Source organism: Procambarus clarkii, chromosome 72 (assembly GCF_040958095.1).
Source record: "Procambarus clarkii isolate CNS0578487 chromosome 72, FALCON_Pclarkii_2.0, whole genome shotgun sequence".
Taxonomy (NCBI): domain Eukaryota; kingdom Metazoa; phylum Arthropoda; class Malacostraca; order Decapoda; family Cambaridae; genus Procambarus; species Procambarus clarkii.
In genome coordinates, this window is record NC_091221.1 from 6,689,506 (window position 1) to 6,707,051 (window position 17,546).

At 36.0% G+C, this 17,546-nt stretch overlaps 1 protein-coding gene across 3 annotated transcripts in view; it reads right to left on the reverse strand.

Annotated features, from left to right (window-relative positions):
* Positions 1 to 65: 65 nt before the first annotated feature.
* The window catches only part of LOC123773619 (putative ferric-chelate reductase 1 homolog), a 75,536-nt gene continuing 58,055 nt past the window's right edge, over positions 66 to 17,546 (reverse strand). For all 3 annotated transcript variants that reach the window (XM_045767413.2, XM_045767411.2, XM_045767410.2), the window contains exons 5-13: positions 15,094 to 15,194; positions 12,805 to 12,919; positions 12,478 to 12,573; positions 10,411 to 10,567; positions 8,628 to 8,848; positions 6,903 to 7,038; positions 5,650 to 5,873; positions 5,139 to 5,255; positions 66 to 1,781 (exon numbers count right to left, since the gene is read on the reverse strand). In XM_045767413.2, coding sequence (XP_045623369.1) covers positions 1,647 to 1,781; positions 5,139 to 5,255; positions 5,650 to 5,873; positions 6,903 to 7,038; positions 8,628 to 8,848; positions 10,411 to 10,567; positions 12,478 to 12,573; positions 12,805 to 12,919; positions 15,094 to 15,194 — 1,302 coding nt within the window. In that variant the 3' untranslated portion in view covers positions 66 to 1,646. The remainder of the gene's footprint in view (positions 1,782 to 5,138; positions 5,256 to 5,649; positions 5,874 to 6,902; positions 7,039 to 8,627; positions 8,849 to 10,410; positions 10,568 to 12,477; positions 12,574 to 12,804; positions 12,920 to 15,093; positions 15,195 to 17,546) is intronic.

Here is a 17,546-nt window from a genome sequence, read left to right on the forward strand (position 1 = left end):
ACAGATTGGTACCATCAAGCCAAGTAATACTAGGCATCTGCATTATAGGACAGAACAGACCTAAGTAAAGAACATATATTTATTTATTACATGCTACAACCAGCAAAATAACAGCCTTTGGATACGAAGTGCAATGTAAGTAGTTCAAAATGTCCTAGATAGTTAATTTTGCCAATAATTGTTGCATACAACACACCATGAAAATAAATACTATAAGAAAATGTTAATTTATTTTTAAAATTATATTAATTATTTACAGAGTATACTAAAAGTGATATAGTCTTTCGTAAAATAATGATGGTACAATAAGTGAAACTTAAGATAAACATTAATCTTAGTTAAAAATAGATAATGTCGTTTACTGGTAAAACAAACACACACACACACACACACACAACCTTTTATAAAATCTTTCAAGACTGCTTCATTTATGTAAATGATTATACATTTGTATAGTAGGCTTCACGGCCAAAATGTGAAGAGTTGTTACCAACTGTCCATGGAAGCACTGCCATGGAACACATTTATTGTACAGAGGACTGACTGACTGACTGACTGACTGACTGACTGCAGTGTTCTGCAAAATACCACACACAGTTACTCTCACATGACACTGATCTGGTTCCATTTTTGTTTTTAAATGCTCCATATCATCATCTCTATTTTCTGATACACTAATTTTTCTTTTCTATACAGTATTTTGTTAATGAAAAACTTGTTCAAGCCAATCCTCAAAACATCGTCAAACATTTCTAGCATTATTTATGGCTTTACCTTTGCAGTATTTGATGAACATTTTACAATGGCAAGATTTCTGCAAAGTGGAAGGAAAAGACATGGAGAAACAGGATCATGTTCATCAAAAACAAATTTTGTTTATTAAAGCACACATTCACAGGCATGTACAGTACATTCACACATCATTCTTTCCCTAATAATAACTGAACACTTCAAGTTTCTGCTTTAAAGCATATTAATACAGAAAAATATATAGTGTCTTGTACGGTATCTGACCTTACATTTTCACCATCATATAATCTCTATACTCCAACCAAATACTTTGGAGGAGAGAAAAAATATATATATAAACAAGATCAGTGTTAAACAAGTATACAACTTATTGAACAATGTGACCAAGAGCTTTGTGCTTCTAACCTATACCTGGACAACACTGGCATATACTCTATTACACACCACATACTTCATTAATATTTTGATTTCTGAAAATACTCCAGCATTTATTTATGCAATTTAAATTTCACTGAACTTCTTGTATTTTTAGAATTTTATTGCATTATGTGCAAAAATATGAAACATTTATATTAAATTCTTTTTTTTATGGACTTCATATTACATCAGACCTCACTAAAGCATATCCACAAAAGTACAGTCTTAATAGTTCCATTCACAATAAATTAAGTAAATTAAAAAACTTATGATAGTATTTTTCTAGTTAATCTAATACTGTTGCCTATTGTTCAGTTTGTATTGCCATTCCACAAGATTTCAAAAATAGTTAAAAATTTTCATATTTTAGACATTGCACAGTTACATATTCTAGATTACATACATAAGAATGGTAGATTTCATGGGAATACAGCACTATATTGTCACTCGGCTAATTACAGTTAAGTAATGACATCACCTTACTTTTCCCAAAAAATTATTCCCCATTCCTTCAGAGTTTTCTCACCAGCAATAACAATAATGATTAGTACTGCAGTAATCACCCAGTTGACAAGGAAATATAAAGCCAGCATTGCCTTGCGGAATCCACCTCCCTGAAATAAATTAAGGTTGAAACTTAGACAAAGATGTGTATTAATTGAAATCTTGAAAAAAAATTTAATCTGTGGAACCTGCTTGGGATAAGCACGATTGGTGAATAATGGTTATGAAACCTTATCTCCAACTATTAATTGGAACAGGTTCAATATATTTCATAAGTAAGCTTTATCAAGTGTTTTGTGGTGGGGGAGGGGGGGGGGGAATTGCATTATTTGAAAAATGATACAACTAATGTTCCTTTTGAGTGCAGCATTTTGAATGTTGACTGATCTTCCCTTAACCCTTGGACAGCAGTTTCCGTCTTTCATTGATTCACAGGGTAATGCAGTTATCGTCATATGATGACTTAAACAATTACAGTACAATATTGTCTGGGTTTTGCATGCATGATGCAAATATGGATATAATAGCTATGTGGATGTAATGGAATTTACCTTAACCCATGAAAATATTCCTACCATTTACGTTATATGTGCTAGGAGGAGCCTGTCGTCATGTGTACTCGCCTAGTTGTGCTTGCGGGGGTTGAACTTTGGCTCTTTGGTCCTGCCTCTCGGCTGTCAATCAACTGGTAAAGATTTTGGAGCCTATTGGGTTCCATCAAATCTACATTTGAAACTGTGTATGGAGTCTGCTTCCACCACATCACTGCCTAATGCATTCCATTTGTTAATTACTCTGACACTGAACAAATTCTTTATAACATCTCTGTGGCTCATTTGGGTACTCGGTTTCTACTTGCGTCCCCTTGTTCGTGTTCCACCCATGCTAAATAGTTCGTCTTTGTCCATCCTGTCAATTCCTCTGAGAATTTTGTAGGCGTGATCATGTGTCTCCTTGCTCTTCTGCCTTCCAGAGGATGTGAGGTTTACCTCCCGTAGCCTTTCCTCGTAACTCATACCTCTCTGTTCTGGACCAGTTTGGTGGCATACCTCTGAATCTTATCTAACTTTTTTTTTCTTTTTTTTTTCTTTTTTAACTTGGTATGGTTTCCAGGCTGGAACTGTATACTCCAGGATTGGTCTGTATAAGTGGTATGTATGTATGCACACACCAGTGTGTGCCACATTGGTGACTTACACCTTTCTATCTATACTCTTGCCCATATGGTGCCAAGTATGCCATATTTATTCACCCAGAGCCCAACACCATTGTATATTATGTTCATATCCTTTTCACTACTCTATGGTTGTAATGAAGAATACCAGGTAAACCAATCATCAATTGAAACATGTATTATTCAAACAATTGTGTTTCATCCAAGGATAACGCACTGAGCATCAGCAGAGTCGGGCACTGGGTGTTGACAGGTGCCAGACTTTCACCACATACCCTTCAACAGCACCTCCACCCAGTGAAACAATAAATATTCACTTATTTTTATGTTTTTCTTACATCTGCATACAAATTTATAATTCTATATTTTTTTTTTTTTTGCATAGGCAAGTATGACCATTTTTCACATAGCTGCTGTCTAAGGGTTAAATACTATTTTGATATTTCAAATTTAAAAATCATTTCAAAGAATAACAGCTTAGGGTTTGGGAAAGTTAATGTGTCCATTTTGGAAGAAATTTTATAGCTAGTTTAATTTGGGAAATGGCAAGCTTTGACAAGTATCATTCTGTGGAGAGATGCATTTTGGTCTATGGATTTGGCCAAAATTTTAATCTGAATATGGTTAGAGATATATCACTGTTACTGTAACAGATTCAGGATATTCCATAGAAAATCTTGAGCCAAATAAAAGCTTTAGGTTGTGGAAAAGTCAATGAACACGTTTCATTTACCATTAGAGCTGCCACAGCCCTACCACCTACCATAGCAAAACAAGCTTTAAGGGCTGGATCCTGGTTATTACTTGGGATAAGGGTTAGAGCAGCTGGAAGATGTTCATGATATGATAGATTGAAATAAAAAGTTTGCTATGAAATTCACGCAGTGTTAGAAAAATTAAGGGCATAAATTTGATTATCTGAAGTGTGTTATCCAGAGGTGTGAACTCGTCAAGATAATCAAGGTAGGTACGGTATACAAGGTACAGTATAGCCAAGTCACCTATAGAAATACCAATTACAATTTATAGTAAATAAACAATAATACAGTACATTAAAAAAGAATTAAATGTCTGGTACAAAAGTCTTGTGAATCAAGTTATCGTTGGCGTAGGTTAACAACGTACCGGGATCACTAGCCAACAACTTATCAAGGAGCCATGTTAAAAATATTCAAAGACCAATTGCTATTTTACTAAGAATGTTGTAAAATACCCTAGCTTACCTACCCTGGCTTTGCGCCCTGGAGAGGCCACTCCAGACCGACAACCAGAGCGCAACACTGGTCTCCCGAGACTGATTTATGCCTAATACCTTGGCATGTAGACATTAGCCAATGACATAGGAAGGTGTAATGATTATAAATGTACTCTGCTCTTGTCCCTCCCCCAGGTGACACCATTTGTAATGAAAGCATTCCAAGGTTAGTGTGGCACACATTTTTAAGAGTGTCCAGATCCCAAATTTTTTCAGCATCTAACCATTTATTAAACATATTAGTTAAAAAAAAAATTAAGAATTAAAATTAGGGAAAAAAATTAAGTTTAAAAAATACATAAACAACCATAAGAGATTGAGTACCTGTACTTTATGTATTGGTATTATATAATTAATGATTTGGTGTAAATGTAGGGCAGCCACACGGAGAAACTGTACGAACTTTATCACAAACAAGGTCTACCAACTGCTTAGATTATTATTCTGCAGACATTGGTAGAATTAATAGTCCAAACCCCTTATAGTGAGCCTTTAACATAATTAGTAATTTAAAGTCTTGTAAACTTATTATCAGCACAAAAATAACGGGTTTACCAAGCTCATGGCAGAATTTCTCTCCTAACTAGAAACTAGCCATTATACTAAGCCAATACCAATTTCAGTTACATACATAATGATTGGTTTTGTCAGGAACAGGAAGCCTGTGAGATAACAAAATATGTATACTTAAGGCTTGTATCAAAGTTCCCCTCAAGGTCAAACTACCGAGGATCCCCAGGATGCAACCGTAACAGTTGTCTAACTGCCGGGTACCTTTTTTTTACTGGAAGGTGAACGGAGGCATTAAGTGAACAAATGTGCCCAACCATTTTTGTTCCACCAGGAAACTGAACCAAGATTCCCAATTCAGAGTCGAGAACAAAGCCAACTGTACTACCACACTATCACCAGCGGATAATTTAATGGACTAGTAATGAATTAAAGAAAGGAAAGTTCAACTGCATATGCAAAGTGAACTTTGCAAACTTACTCTTCATAGAATAGTAAAAATTAACTGACTAAATTAGCAATACTTACCGGAGCATCTGTCCTTTTTTCTGTTGGGTGAAGAGGATTACGACTACCATTCATCTCCTTCATTGGGTATACGTTACTCATGCGCTCCGCCTTCGAGTCACTTACACACTGTCCAATCTATGGGATTATCATTTTAGTAATTTGAAAGGAACATTACAACAATTTCTAACTCAGTTTTATATGCAAGCTGCTGAAATACACAGTAGCTTCAATTGGTCGATTGATACTCAATTACAGATATTTATGCACGAATTGTTATCCCCAGAACTTTCTTTAGTTTTTCACTTCTGAACTTCTAAAGGCATTTATAACGAGCATATGCCATGCATTTTCATAAAAAGTATCAACTTATTTGAAAAAAATCGGTTAGGGTTAAGTAAGATTTTACATTCCTTTGCAAATAATTATTAAAGTGAATTATGAATTAGTTGATACTTAAATATTAAAAGAGCCAGAAAATGAGAGAATAAGGCGAACAACAAACATTCTCCTTAGTAACTGGTTCACTTACCGAGAGGATGAGGTGGATGAGGCAATGGAATGCAATGAAGATAATCAGGATGAATGTTGTCCACTCTGGACCATTAATCAGAGGAAAACCAAAGAAGATTGCTGTTATGCCAAGTATCTGAGCACAGTTTCCAATGAACCAATGTAGCCAATTAAATAGGGGCCGATTTCTAGAAGTAGGTGCACAGCGACAGAGAGCGATGAATGGTTGCAAAAAGCAGAGACCTGCAATAGAAAAATTTATTTTCACATTAAATACTATATTACACATACCCCTACCTATCTCTAATGAATGAATGCATAAGCATAGAGGGGATGAAATAGGCAGGCGGGCAGGCAGGCAAGCAGGCAAGCAGGCAGGCAGAGTACGAAATCCTTCCAGAGCAAACCATAAAATACATAGAGGTATCTCAAGACGAAGTGCGAAAAATTACTCTAGGGGCTAGGAAGAAATAAAGTGGTTGGATCTAATGGAGTTTTACCTTGGGTGCTGCAAGAATGTGCAACCAAGCTGAGCATTCTATTCCAATTAATATTCCAGACATCCTTGTTCACAGGAATCTTAGTAATTATATGGAAAAAGGCAAACATGGTAGTCGAGAGGAACCTAGGGGGACACCCGATATTTGATTCAATGTTGGTGTTACATTCATAAAGGATTTATTTGGATTATTAATCTTCAGTGATCAGGGGTTCACTGAAAACAATTGTACTGAAGCCTCAGCATTTCACTCACTTTGTTGTGAAAGTTCAGTCACCCTTGTGCAAAGGCCCAACACTGGACGTAGTTGTGTTTTTGCACAGAAAGCATTTCAGATTTCTCTACAGTATTTCACTTATGTCATTTCGCTTTCTTTCCCCTCTCCTCGATTTGATGCGATTCTTGTAGCTTTACCTCGATCAATTATATTTTTCTACATAGCTTTCCTTGCAATTTTTGGAATAGAGTGGAGCATTTGATATGTTCTGCAATTTGTTTTCTTCGCTTATAGAGGGAAAGCTGTTCTCATTCCAGTTTGATCCTTTTTTTCTTTCACCTTAGTAGTATGTACCTTCCACATTTCTATGTGAGACAAGTGTACTTATGATTATCCCATTGGGTGCCCATCCCCAACTCCTACCCATATACTGACACTGTATATACTGTAATTGCTTTTCAACATTTACAATTACAAAACTATTTAAGGAACAAGAACAGTACCGCATTTCACTTACATTCTCTTTTCAAATCATTTAACTGTACATCAATCTTACCTACAGAAATAATACCAATTATAGCATGAGGGTTTTCTTTAGGGTCATGTCGGGTCCAGCCCTTCAGGTAGTACGCAATAAGAATGAAGCCTGCAACTGTGAGACTCCACGTCAGCATCATAAACAAACGATGAAACTGTAAAGAAAAATCTTATTTGATAGTGTACAATCTGAAGGAAGCTTTGTTGCATAGTAAATGTACAATTATTAAAAATGTGATGTACTGCCAACAACCATAAAAGTGCATAAAAAATTATGTAAATTTACCTATTTTCCTTGCATTAATTGCAATGCAAATATCAAATATCATTAAAAGCATCTTGCTTTAAGGTAGTATGAGCACAGCAATAAGTATGTATTTACAAATGATAGAGTACTGCACTTAAATAAGCTGAATCTAGACATTCAAAAAATATATTCATTACCTGCTGTTATGATAATTTGCTTATTGTCTACAGGAAGAAACGAGATTAGTATTTTTTTGGCCCCATCTCCAAACCATTTCTACCAGATGACTTTAAATGTCTCGTCATTCTATTTGTTTGTCATTTTGCTTTAAGATATGAAAACGGTACTAGTTTCAGTGCATTCCACTTTACTATCCTTGTTGCATTCCAATTTTTTTTTTTTTTTTTTTAATCTTTGGATTATTTGTATTTCCGCCTGCCACTCTTGTACAATTCTACCTTGGTGTAGAAACACTGCACTTTTTCATACTGTGTATTTTTGTCACTATGTATTACAGTGATGCTACCCCTTTGGTTCCTTCAGACTCTAGGACTTTAATGTGGAATAGGAGAAAACAGACCACACACAGCTTTCAAATTATGTGGAAAAGACTTAAGTCAAAGAAAGATCTAAGGGTGGTTCTGGATAGTAGACTACCCAGAACCATATGAGCATTTGCTGAGCTTTACAACTTCAGAATCACTTAATTACATGGATGATGAAATACTAGAACTGTTCATGACTTTAGTGAGATCAAAACTGGAATATGCAACAGGTGCATGGTGGCTGCAATAGAAAAAAAACATTGAAATTGTCTTTAGGTACTATTAACATTTTTAAGTAGGATATTTATTTTTTGGTACAGTTCCTGAGTAGTTCACACAAACAACCTTCACTCCCTCTTCATAAGCTGTTGACCTAGTCTTGATATTCCATTACATTGTGTACACTTTAAATACACTACCAACACTTTCTCTCACACTTATGTCTACCCATCTTCCTCTTCTACCCTCATTCAACATTATTCTCGATCAGTTAAACTTCACCAAACCATCTTGATACTCCACCAAATTAGGCAATTCACCAATTATTGCACTTGTTATATCTATCCACCAGTTTCATTCTTTGTGCTAATATCCAACCGTCCCACACATGACTTATTTATTTCTATGTTCATGCCACATCGACATCTCTCATCCAAAAATATACAAACTGTACAGAATTACTATATCATGCAGCTCTCTCGCTACATATTTTGTGATTAGCTCTCCTGATACACTCAACTGCATGTAAATTTAAAATCAAATTTCTTTGACAAGTTTGCCTTTAAGCTCACTTTTTACTACAATTCAAACTTCAACTTAAAACCATTACTAGTTGTTTTGCTTAAATATACAGCATCTGACATTTTATAATTACCAAAATATTACTATTAATGCTTGACAAATAAGTGACTATAGATTTAATTTACTGCAACATAGTACAGTAATTCCTTACGTGGAACCACTGATCAATGCCACAGCTGCGATGCGAGAGCCAGGTTGTCTTGTAGTAGCGTGCGAAGATAATACCACAAGAGGCAGCACAAATCCAAGCACCAATCATAAAGCAAGCATGAAGAGTCTTGAAGATTTCACTAGAAACACCAACAGATGCAAAAGTATGCATGGAGACTGTGCCCGATGATACTATACGATTATCATGGTATCGCAACTTGCCTGAAAAAAAATAGTTAACTTAGTGGTGTTCCCTTCCATGTGTATCAAAATTTTTAATAAAACTCAGTACTGTATCAACTTGTCTTGAAAGGAAGGGAACCATTTTGGAAAGAACAAGTATAATAGTGTTGATAACTTGGCAGTGAACAGTGGAAACCATTAGTTGAAAGGGAAAGACGTTTGAAATTGTTGCCAGTGCAGTGGCTAATTCTGCACACGAGTAGTGCAGTGTCAGTGAAAATGTTTCCCTCGAAAATAATAAACAGCAAATCAATGAAGTCAAAAAAAATTGTCTAAAGTACAATTGGTGACTGGACAATATGTTGTAAAAATCAGTGTTGAATGTAGGAACTCAACGAGACAAAGAAATAAATTGGGGATGTGATTTGAAAGGGAATTATTGGAATGCTGTCCGGTTGAGACCATGCGCCGGTAGTTCGTTCACATTGGTGGCACAATGGACTGGAAAAAGGTCTCCGATGTCAGTGGGATGCTCGGCAGTTTTCAATATTTAGCTAGGTGCAGAGACTAAGGCACTGGATTGGAAGCCGTACCCTAGGGTATAACTAACAAAACACATTCTTACTCTAATATGAGTGAGTGAGACAGACCACACAGAAAATTTGAAGGTGTTTCAGCAAGGTTAAAAATTTTTGACCGTTTTAATTTCCCGGCCCCTTAATGCTCCTAGCCTCTTCTCATAACTTTTTTTTTCAATCCTGGAAGCCATTTTGTAGCATGCCTTTGCACCTTTTTCAGTTTATTAATGTGCTTCTTGAGATAGGCACCATACAACTGCTGCATATTCCAATTTTGGTCTCACGAAAGTCATGAGCAGTTCCTTTAGTATTTCACCAACCGTGTAGTTAAAAGTGAGTCTGAAATTGTTAGTGAGGAATACACTCTTCACACAATGTTCTTTGTGTTCCTCTGGTGACAGTTTACTATCCAAAACTACCCATAGATTTCATTCTTTATTAGAGTTCTTTAATTCTTTTCCACATAATGAACAAGTTGTGTTGTCTATTTTCTCATATTCCACATTCCATAACATTACATTTATTCATATTAAATTCCATTTGCCACATGTCACTCCAAGTACTTATTTTATTTGATCCACTTGAAGGGCATTCCAATCCCCTCCGTCTACTATCTTCCCCAGTATCTTAGCATCATCTGCAAACATGTTCACATAATTCTGTATTCCTTCTGGAATATCATTTATGTAGATGAACATTACTGGTTGCAAGAACTGAATCCTGCAGGACTCCACTAGTATTACTCCTCCAGATACATTGCCTCTTATTACCACCCTCATCTGTGTCGGCAAATTTTTCATCCATGTCAGTTGTCTCCCTGTCACCCTCCAGCATGTTCGTTTCCAAAACAACTGCTTGTGTGGCACTGTCAAAAGCCTTCTTTAGGTCCAGATAGAAACAGGGTGATGTGATGTGTGATTCAAGTGTGAGTGTGTGTGTGAGCAAAAACAAAGGCTTCAAACCACCAACAATACTCTGTAATCTGAAATTCCTTAGATTAATACAATGATACAATGTACTAACTTTCCTCAGCAGGACCAGCAGCAAGCATCAAATGGAAGGTATCTTTATCCAAGTCAAAAACAATATTCTTAATCTCTGTCCTGGGCTGGCGGACGAATGTGCAATATACCTTTCCATTAACTTGTAGTGTTTTTATATCACTTATACCATACTTGGGCTGAAAAATTAAGAAGTTTAGTGTCACTTGTGTAATAGGTAACATAATAGTTTTAATAAAAAGAATGCTATTACTATAAAAGATCAAACTAGTCATACACATCTTGACCTAATGCAGATGTATGGAAGGCCAATAGAGTTCACATTGGAAAAATATATGAAAATTAAGAAAAATTGTAAAGTATGACTAACAAAATGTATGGTGAAGTGGCTCATCACTAGTCACTCTTGATAAAACTATTACAGGGAAGAGGGGGGGGGGGGGGGGAAGAAAAAAAAACTTGGCCAACCATCAGCACCGAGGTGGCGATTACTCTGTTATGACAAGTTACCAACAGCCAGTGGTGTATCTAGGGAAAATGGCCCCTATGGCAAGCACTAAAATTGCGCTCCTTGTCCAAACCCCCATCTCTCATAACTTTACCATAAAATTGGCTCAAAATACCAGAACAGTTCCTTAATCTTTTGACAAATAATGACGAAAATTACAACTGCACCTTCTCTGCTTTCACCGATACAAATTGGTCTATGACTTGATCAAAGTTTTTTCAGATTTTCTTTCTACACTTAGGAAAGCAAGATCACAGTCTGCCTTGACCCATGGACACTTTCAAATATGAAAGTATTAGTCTTAATTTGCTGAATGATATCTCACAGCTGGTGATGGGAACCGAGATGGTTAGCATTATCCGAATAGTAAATGTGAAGATGCTCTCGTCTCCATACTGAACAATAAATTCGAGAAGCTCATCAAGTCTTTATATTTTCATGTTTGCCCAACTTCTTGGCAACATTTTGCAATCCAAAATTTCTTCATGTAGCTGCTGTCCATCATCAAAGCCATACAATTTGCCGAATTTTTTGAACTTAAGGCACCACTACTGTACTGACAATAACTAAGCAAAATAATAATACTGTATATGCAAATAATGGAAAATAAACCTTCTAACTACATATAATTATATAATCAAAGACAGATCATACACGAGAAAAGAATTTTCCGCAGTATCCGAGGATAGCTTGTCTGACTTTCTATTAAAGTGCGCAGTGGCTTCAAGTGGCAGCCAGGGCACATACCATAACTGCCATACCCTAGATATGCCACTGCCAACAGTTCAGTAACTAAGCATTAATCCACAGATCTGACCCAGGTGGTGGTCTTAGATAAACATCTCTTTTTTAATTAATTTTAAACATTCAAAATTTTATTTAAATATATCACACAAAAAAATAAAAAAAATTACAAATATAAAAGTTGACCAGACCACACACTAGAAGTTGAAGGGACGACGATGTTTCGGTCCGTCCTGGACCATTCTCAATCGACTTGAGAATGGTCCAGGATAGACCGAAACGTGGTCGTCCCTTCAACTTCTAGTGTGTGGTCTGGTCAACATACTTCAGCCACATTATTGTGACTCATCGCCTGCAAATATAAAAGTTGCTTCAGTGACCGAGGACCACACACACACACACACGAGCAACAAAAACACGTGTACAAGTTGCATGCAAGTACAGTACTGTAATCTCAAACGTGTAATGCACATCCATCTCGCGACTGTAATGCATGCATGCTTGCCTGTACAGTATATGCAGCTCACACCACCTTTTTTATTATTATGATTATCATTAATACAACTATTACTACTACCCAGTTTTCCAACTCAAATATTGGAGAAGCCTCATCTGTGAAGGATAGAAAAGTAGCGAAAGTAAAAAGAAAATAAATTTAAATATTTTCAGTAGTTTCAAATTAATCTACAATACCTTCTGTACTTTATATCTTCAAATGAAACTTACCACTACTACATTTATTTTAGACTGGTTCAAAATAGGAACAATATTCCATAATATTTAAAAAAAATTATATAAACATGTACTCAAAGTGAAGATACTGCATAATAAACTTACGTTAGCAAGGAATTCATTATGATCATCTGTATTATATGCCATAAGAACATCCATCTTGCCATTCAGATTTCTGCAAGCCACAACACTATCTCTTCCCTAGAAAACAAAAATAATGACCACATTGAATATTTTCTGGGAAAAAAAAAAAAATCCAAATACTTTACTGCTAAACAATTTTCATTTCAAATCACAAAGTTAAAAAAATTATTAAACCATTCAAAAACTAAATACGAATTGCTGAATTCAATAATTTTTCACACCACCCATCGATCGCCTTAAGTCGCAATACTCGGTACAGGAGTTAAAACAAAATTTAGTAGTCCTCACCATGTGTTCATCATCAGAAAGCCCAGAAGCCACATATCCTGAACTTATTGTTCCCATAATTTCAAACTTGTATCCAGAGGATGACACTGTAGAGTAAGTCACCATCATGTCACACCTATAAGAAGAAAATGGTTTACAAGGAAGAGTAACGTGTCCTACTTATTTAAGTAGCCTATCTGACTATTCTGGACATAAATTTGGAAACATATCTAGCATTATGTGATCCTTTATCTTTCATGCTGTTATGTATATTATGTTTATACAGCCACTACTGTACCATACATTGCTTCTTGTGTGTACATAATTACATATTATATTGTGCCCCGTCTGCAGCTTGTTTCTTAACCTTGGAGGTTCGCCTTGTCTCTTGCCAACTAATCATCCACTTGTCTGTCACAACCTATTGCCAAATCTTTCACTGTAGTTTATGCCACACCTTTCAGTGCTCCCTACAACTAATCCTCTTTTGACCTGCAAATTTATTTCATCATTGCTTCTCGCATGTCTTGCCAATTTCACCTACACCATCTCTGCAGCTACACAAATAAATTATAGGTGGTACCATATATGAAGTCTCCAGCCTCACAAATTAGCAAACTTTTGAGAACTGGAGGAGAGAGAGAGAAAAAAAATCCATCTAGGACAATTATTGCATGAAAGTTTGCCATTTGTAAGTTGGTATCCTAGCTTTTATTTTAATTCTCATAGATTTTATTTTAGTGTGATGCCTGATGCACCTGATGCTTCACACTGCTAACTTGTCAGCTTATTCTACAGCTCTGAGCAACGCACTGATGATGCATAATACATAAAGAGGCAGCTAAGTACTTAGTGACCCAAATGTGAATTTAACACCCAGACCAACCCAGTTAAACCCAATTTCTCAACTTTAACGTGTTACCTCCTGGAGGAAGTATGCTGAAAGACGTACATTGTTTCTAGACTCGATAACTTTCCCACACTCTGACAGCTGATTACCACTGATTTACACACTATACTCCATCACAGACTATACACAATGCTATAAACACACTTAATACTGCACACGTGTGAGATTACCATCATCTGTGCCATATGACGTCTACTAAGCGATAGTATAGGTGACAATTCGTTTTCTGGATTCAGCAACACAGGCTCGGATACAAGCAGTATTGATGAACCAAATGTAACCAGTTATGGAGGTGTTACTAGGTGAGGTTTTGCCTCGAATAACCGAGGCAAACGCCACCATGTCACGAGGCCTGAGGAGAAAGACGACAGGGAGCCCTTGACATCAGGTGTTCGTGATAGGCCTATACTGTACTACGTAGAAGAGCCTCATCTCCTGCCATACACAGCTCTAGCACAAGAGAGCCGTGTTATTGGCACCCATGCTGGTGTAGGCCATAGTGTTGGTACCAAGTAGCATGGGTATACTTGTATGGGAGGCTTTAGACAATTTTTGTTCCACAAATGCCAGCATTTGATAAGTGTGAGTGCAACACCCTTCAATCCATATCCAACATATGCCACAGTAGATGTACACGAGGTTCAACCATTACCTCAAGCCAATCATCAACCAGCAAAAATCTGCTACCAAAAAATATAAAACTTCTTTCACAACACAGCCCATTTAATCCCTAAAACGTGCTAAATGCGTGCGCACACACACTTCATACTATGTGCTATTTTCATGTAGAAAACCGTTTCTAAATGGTAATCCTGATCTGAAACTCTTCCTTGACAGATTCAATAGAACCCATGAGCACCACACCAGAAATAAGTATCTTTGATAATCCTAGTCAGACTAAATCTGTGCAAACACTCCATGCAAATCCAGTAAGAGGACCCAGTCTATTTAACTCACTCCCTAATAAATTACAAAAACTGTAACCTATACTTTAGTCAAATGTATAATAAAGTACCTAATTTCAGTTTCAATTTTCCCACCTTGTGCAGAAAAAGTTTCCCCACCTTTCTCAGTTTTCCACCCAATTTAGTTCTTAAGACATTCAATTTCATCAATATAATCTATTCTACCAATTTGTAATGTAGTACAGCTAATTAGGTTTCAACTCAAATTCTGTTGCATTTATTCTTTAGCTTAAGGACCTGCCCAAAACACTGCATTTTAGTGGCTTTGCAAGCATGTTATGCTTAAAACTCGATGCATATACTTTCTCAACCCAATGGTGTACCTTCTTGTATATAAATAAAATAAAATAATAAGGTTACTTTGTATGCAAAGACAGGTGGAGGCATTACCAACAATTACAACTTTGTTTTCTACTTGCTCTCTATTGTACTTACTTTTTGTTTGCTTCACATCCTGGGGGAAAGCCAAAACATCCCTTCTCCAGCTCACAGGTGTCGTAGATATTCACTAGAGCCATCTCCAAACTTTGTGCTTCCTAAAGGTTATTAAGAGTTTCAGCTGCTATTTGGTAAACAGGATTATGATTAACTAAAATATTGAATATTTTATCAATGGAATAACTTATTATACAATATACATTAATTATTTGTTTTAATTATTTCAATTTTTTATCATGGAAATACAACTATACATACTGGTTAAGCAAAATATTAAACTTATCTGGTGAAAACACTAGTTAAATACAACTGGCACTTACAATGAAGGGTATGTATTTTATTATTTTTATACCTGAAAAATCCATCACCTTAACTGTAGAGTAGCATTAATAAGCAGTGTTCAAACAATATATAGGAACAATTTCTATTAAGCAATGACCATTCTTAAAAATTTACTAATTTTAAAATATTTATGCAAATCTTCCATCCTTAAAAAAATAAAAAAAAATTAAAAACATGCAAGAAGCTACAGTTATTGTAATTCACCTGGTATACATTTTCCCACATTCAAGTGCATCCATTACAAAGCTATCAGTTTAAGCTTGGATAGGCATTATTTATATACAGCATACATGTATACAAGGATGATATCCGTCATTGCCCAAGATGGCGCATCTCTCCTCCCACTCTCCCTTGACCCCCTCCGCATCCTATTGCTCCTGCCCACCTTCTTCCCCTCCCCTTCTAGAAAATGTATTAAGGACAAAATTGTATGAGTTTCTTCCCCTCCCCCCCTTCATTCTCCATCACCTTGGTCCTCTGCCTCCCTTCCCTTCCATTTTCTCTTCTTCTCACATGTGGGTATCCCATCATCCTCCTCCCTCCACCCCCCCACTTCCCTTTCTTTCAGGAAATATATTAACATTTTAGCTTCGGGATAACATTATCGCAGTCCTTAACCACTGCACTGTGCACCTGGTTTCAGCAAAAACTTCATAATGCAATTGTCAAAGACATTTTTGTTGTTTTTAGTTACTGTCAACTGTTTCCAAACTGAACCATTTTCATTTCAAAACACTGATGAAAACATTAAAAAATTTAAAGTATAGCCTAATTTAAAAAAAAAAAAAAAAGATTCTCAGAGCATCTTAGGGCGCTCTGCGCAGTTCAGTGGTTAAATCTATACATGTAGATCGGCAATGGACATTAATGCCGTAAACAATACAAATATTGGTAAAAATTCCATTGATTGTCAGTTCATTATGGGACTTTTTAAAATGTGCATTATTCTATTGTCAAAAACCCATTTATTGTCCGATTATTATGGGATGTGTTTTAAAATGCAAACTATTCTATTGCCAACAATTCGATACTAAAATGAATGACATAGCAAGGAACACAGGGTCAGAAAATTGGAAAGTGTATAAACAGTGAAGTGTGAAGGAGCGCTCACGGGCACTGCCCGGCTAACTTTAACCTTTGCTGGGCAGTGCAAATAAACACATATATACATACACATTTAAAATTACAGGGTATACACTTTATAAGAGTTCAGTTTCCTTCTAAAATGCTCAATAAATGTCCCAGCTATTATCAGTGTTACACTACAAGACCTACTATTTAATAAAGCTTCACCCACCACCAAGCTGCAACCCATGCTGGAACCTTACTCACTAAGAGTCGAGAACCACCACCACCAGGAAGGACATTGCTGGGAATTAAAGTTACTGCAAGAACTTCAAATGATTACATGTTTACAGAATCTAAAACAGCTTACACCTCAACCATTTACAGCTGCAAATTTCATGAAGGGTTAGATAATAAGTTGTGCATTACATTATTAAATTTGAATTTCCAGGCTTCAAGCTATTACATGGCCTACATATCAGTTTTGTCCAGTATTTAAAGTCTGTTGAAAGCTTAGCAATCTACTGATTAAGAACTTTATAAACATATATATATATATATATATATTCCACATATATAATGTAATACAGCATCCACTCCATATACAAGTACTAATTCCAAAACTCCTGTACATTTAGCAGTCTTAAAGATTAAAATGAACATTGAAATTACACATACAAACACAAAACCCTGACCAGACTATGTACACTGAAAACGAGGGTACACAATCCTCTTCTGATAGTTACAATTCCAAAAGCACAAGATGGGACACTGTACAGCAGATCAAGTTGTACATGCTTTTCGCATTTTAGTATTTACGAAATGTGCTTACTCCTGGGTAAATATTTAAATTATATCGCCATTATTGTTAATACATGTGGACTACAGTGCAGATTTTTTTTTTTTTATTTTTTTTTACTTACTGCAGTCAACTGGAGGACTTTAATCTATTACCATACATTATAGGGTCCCGGTAGTACAGTCCGATTCGTTCGACGAACAATCGAGAATTTCAGGTTGGAGTCCTGGGCAGGACAAGTGGT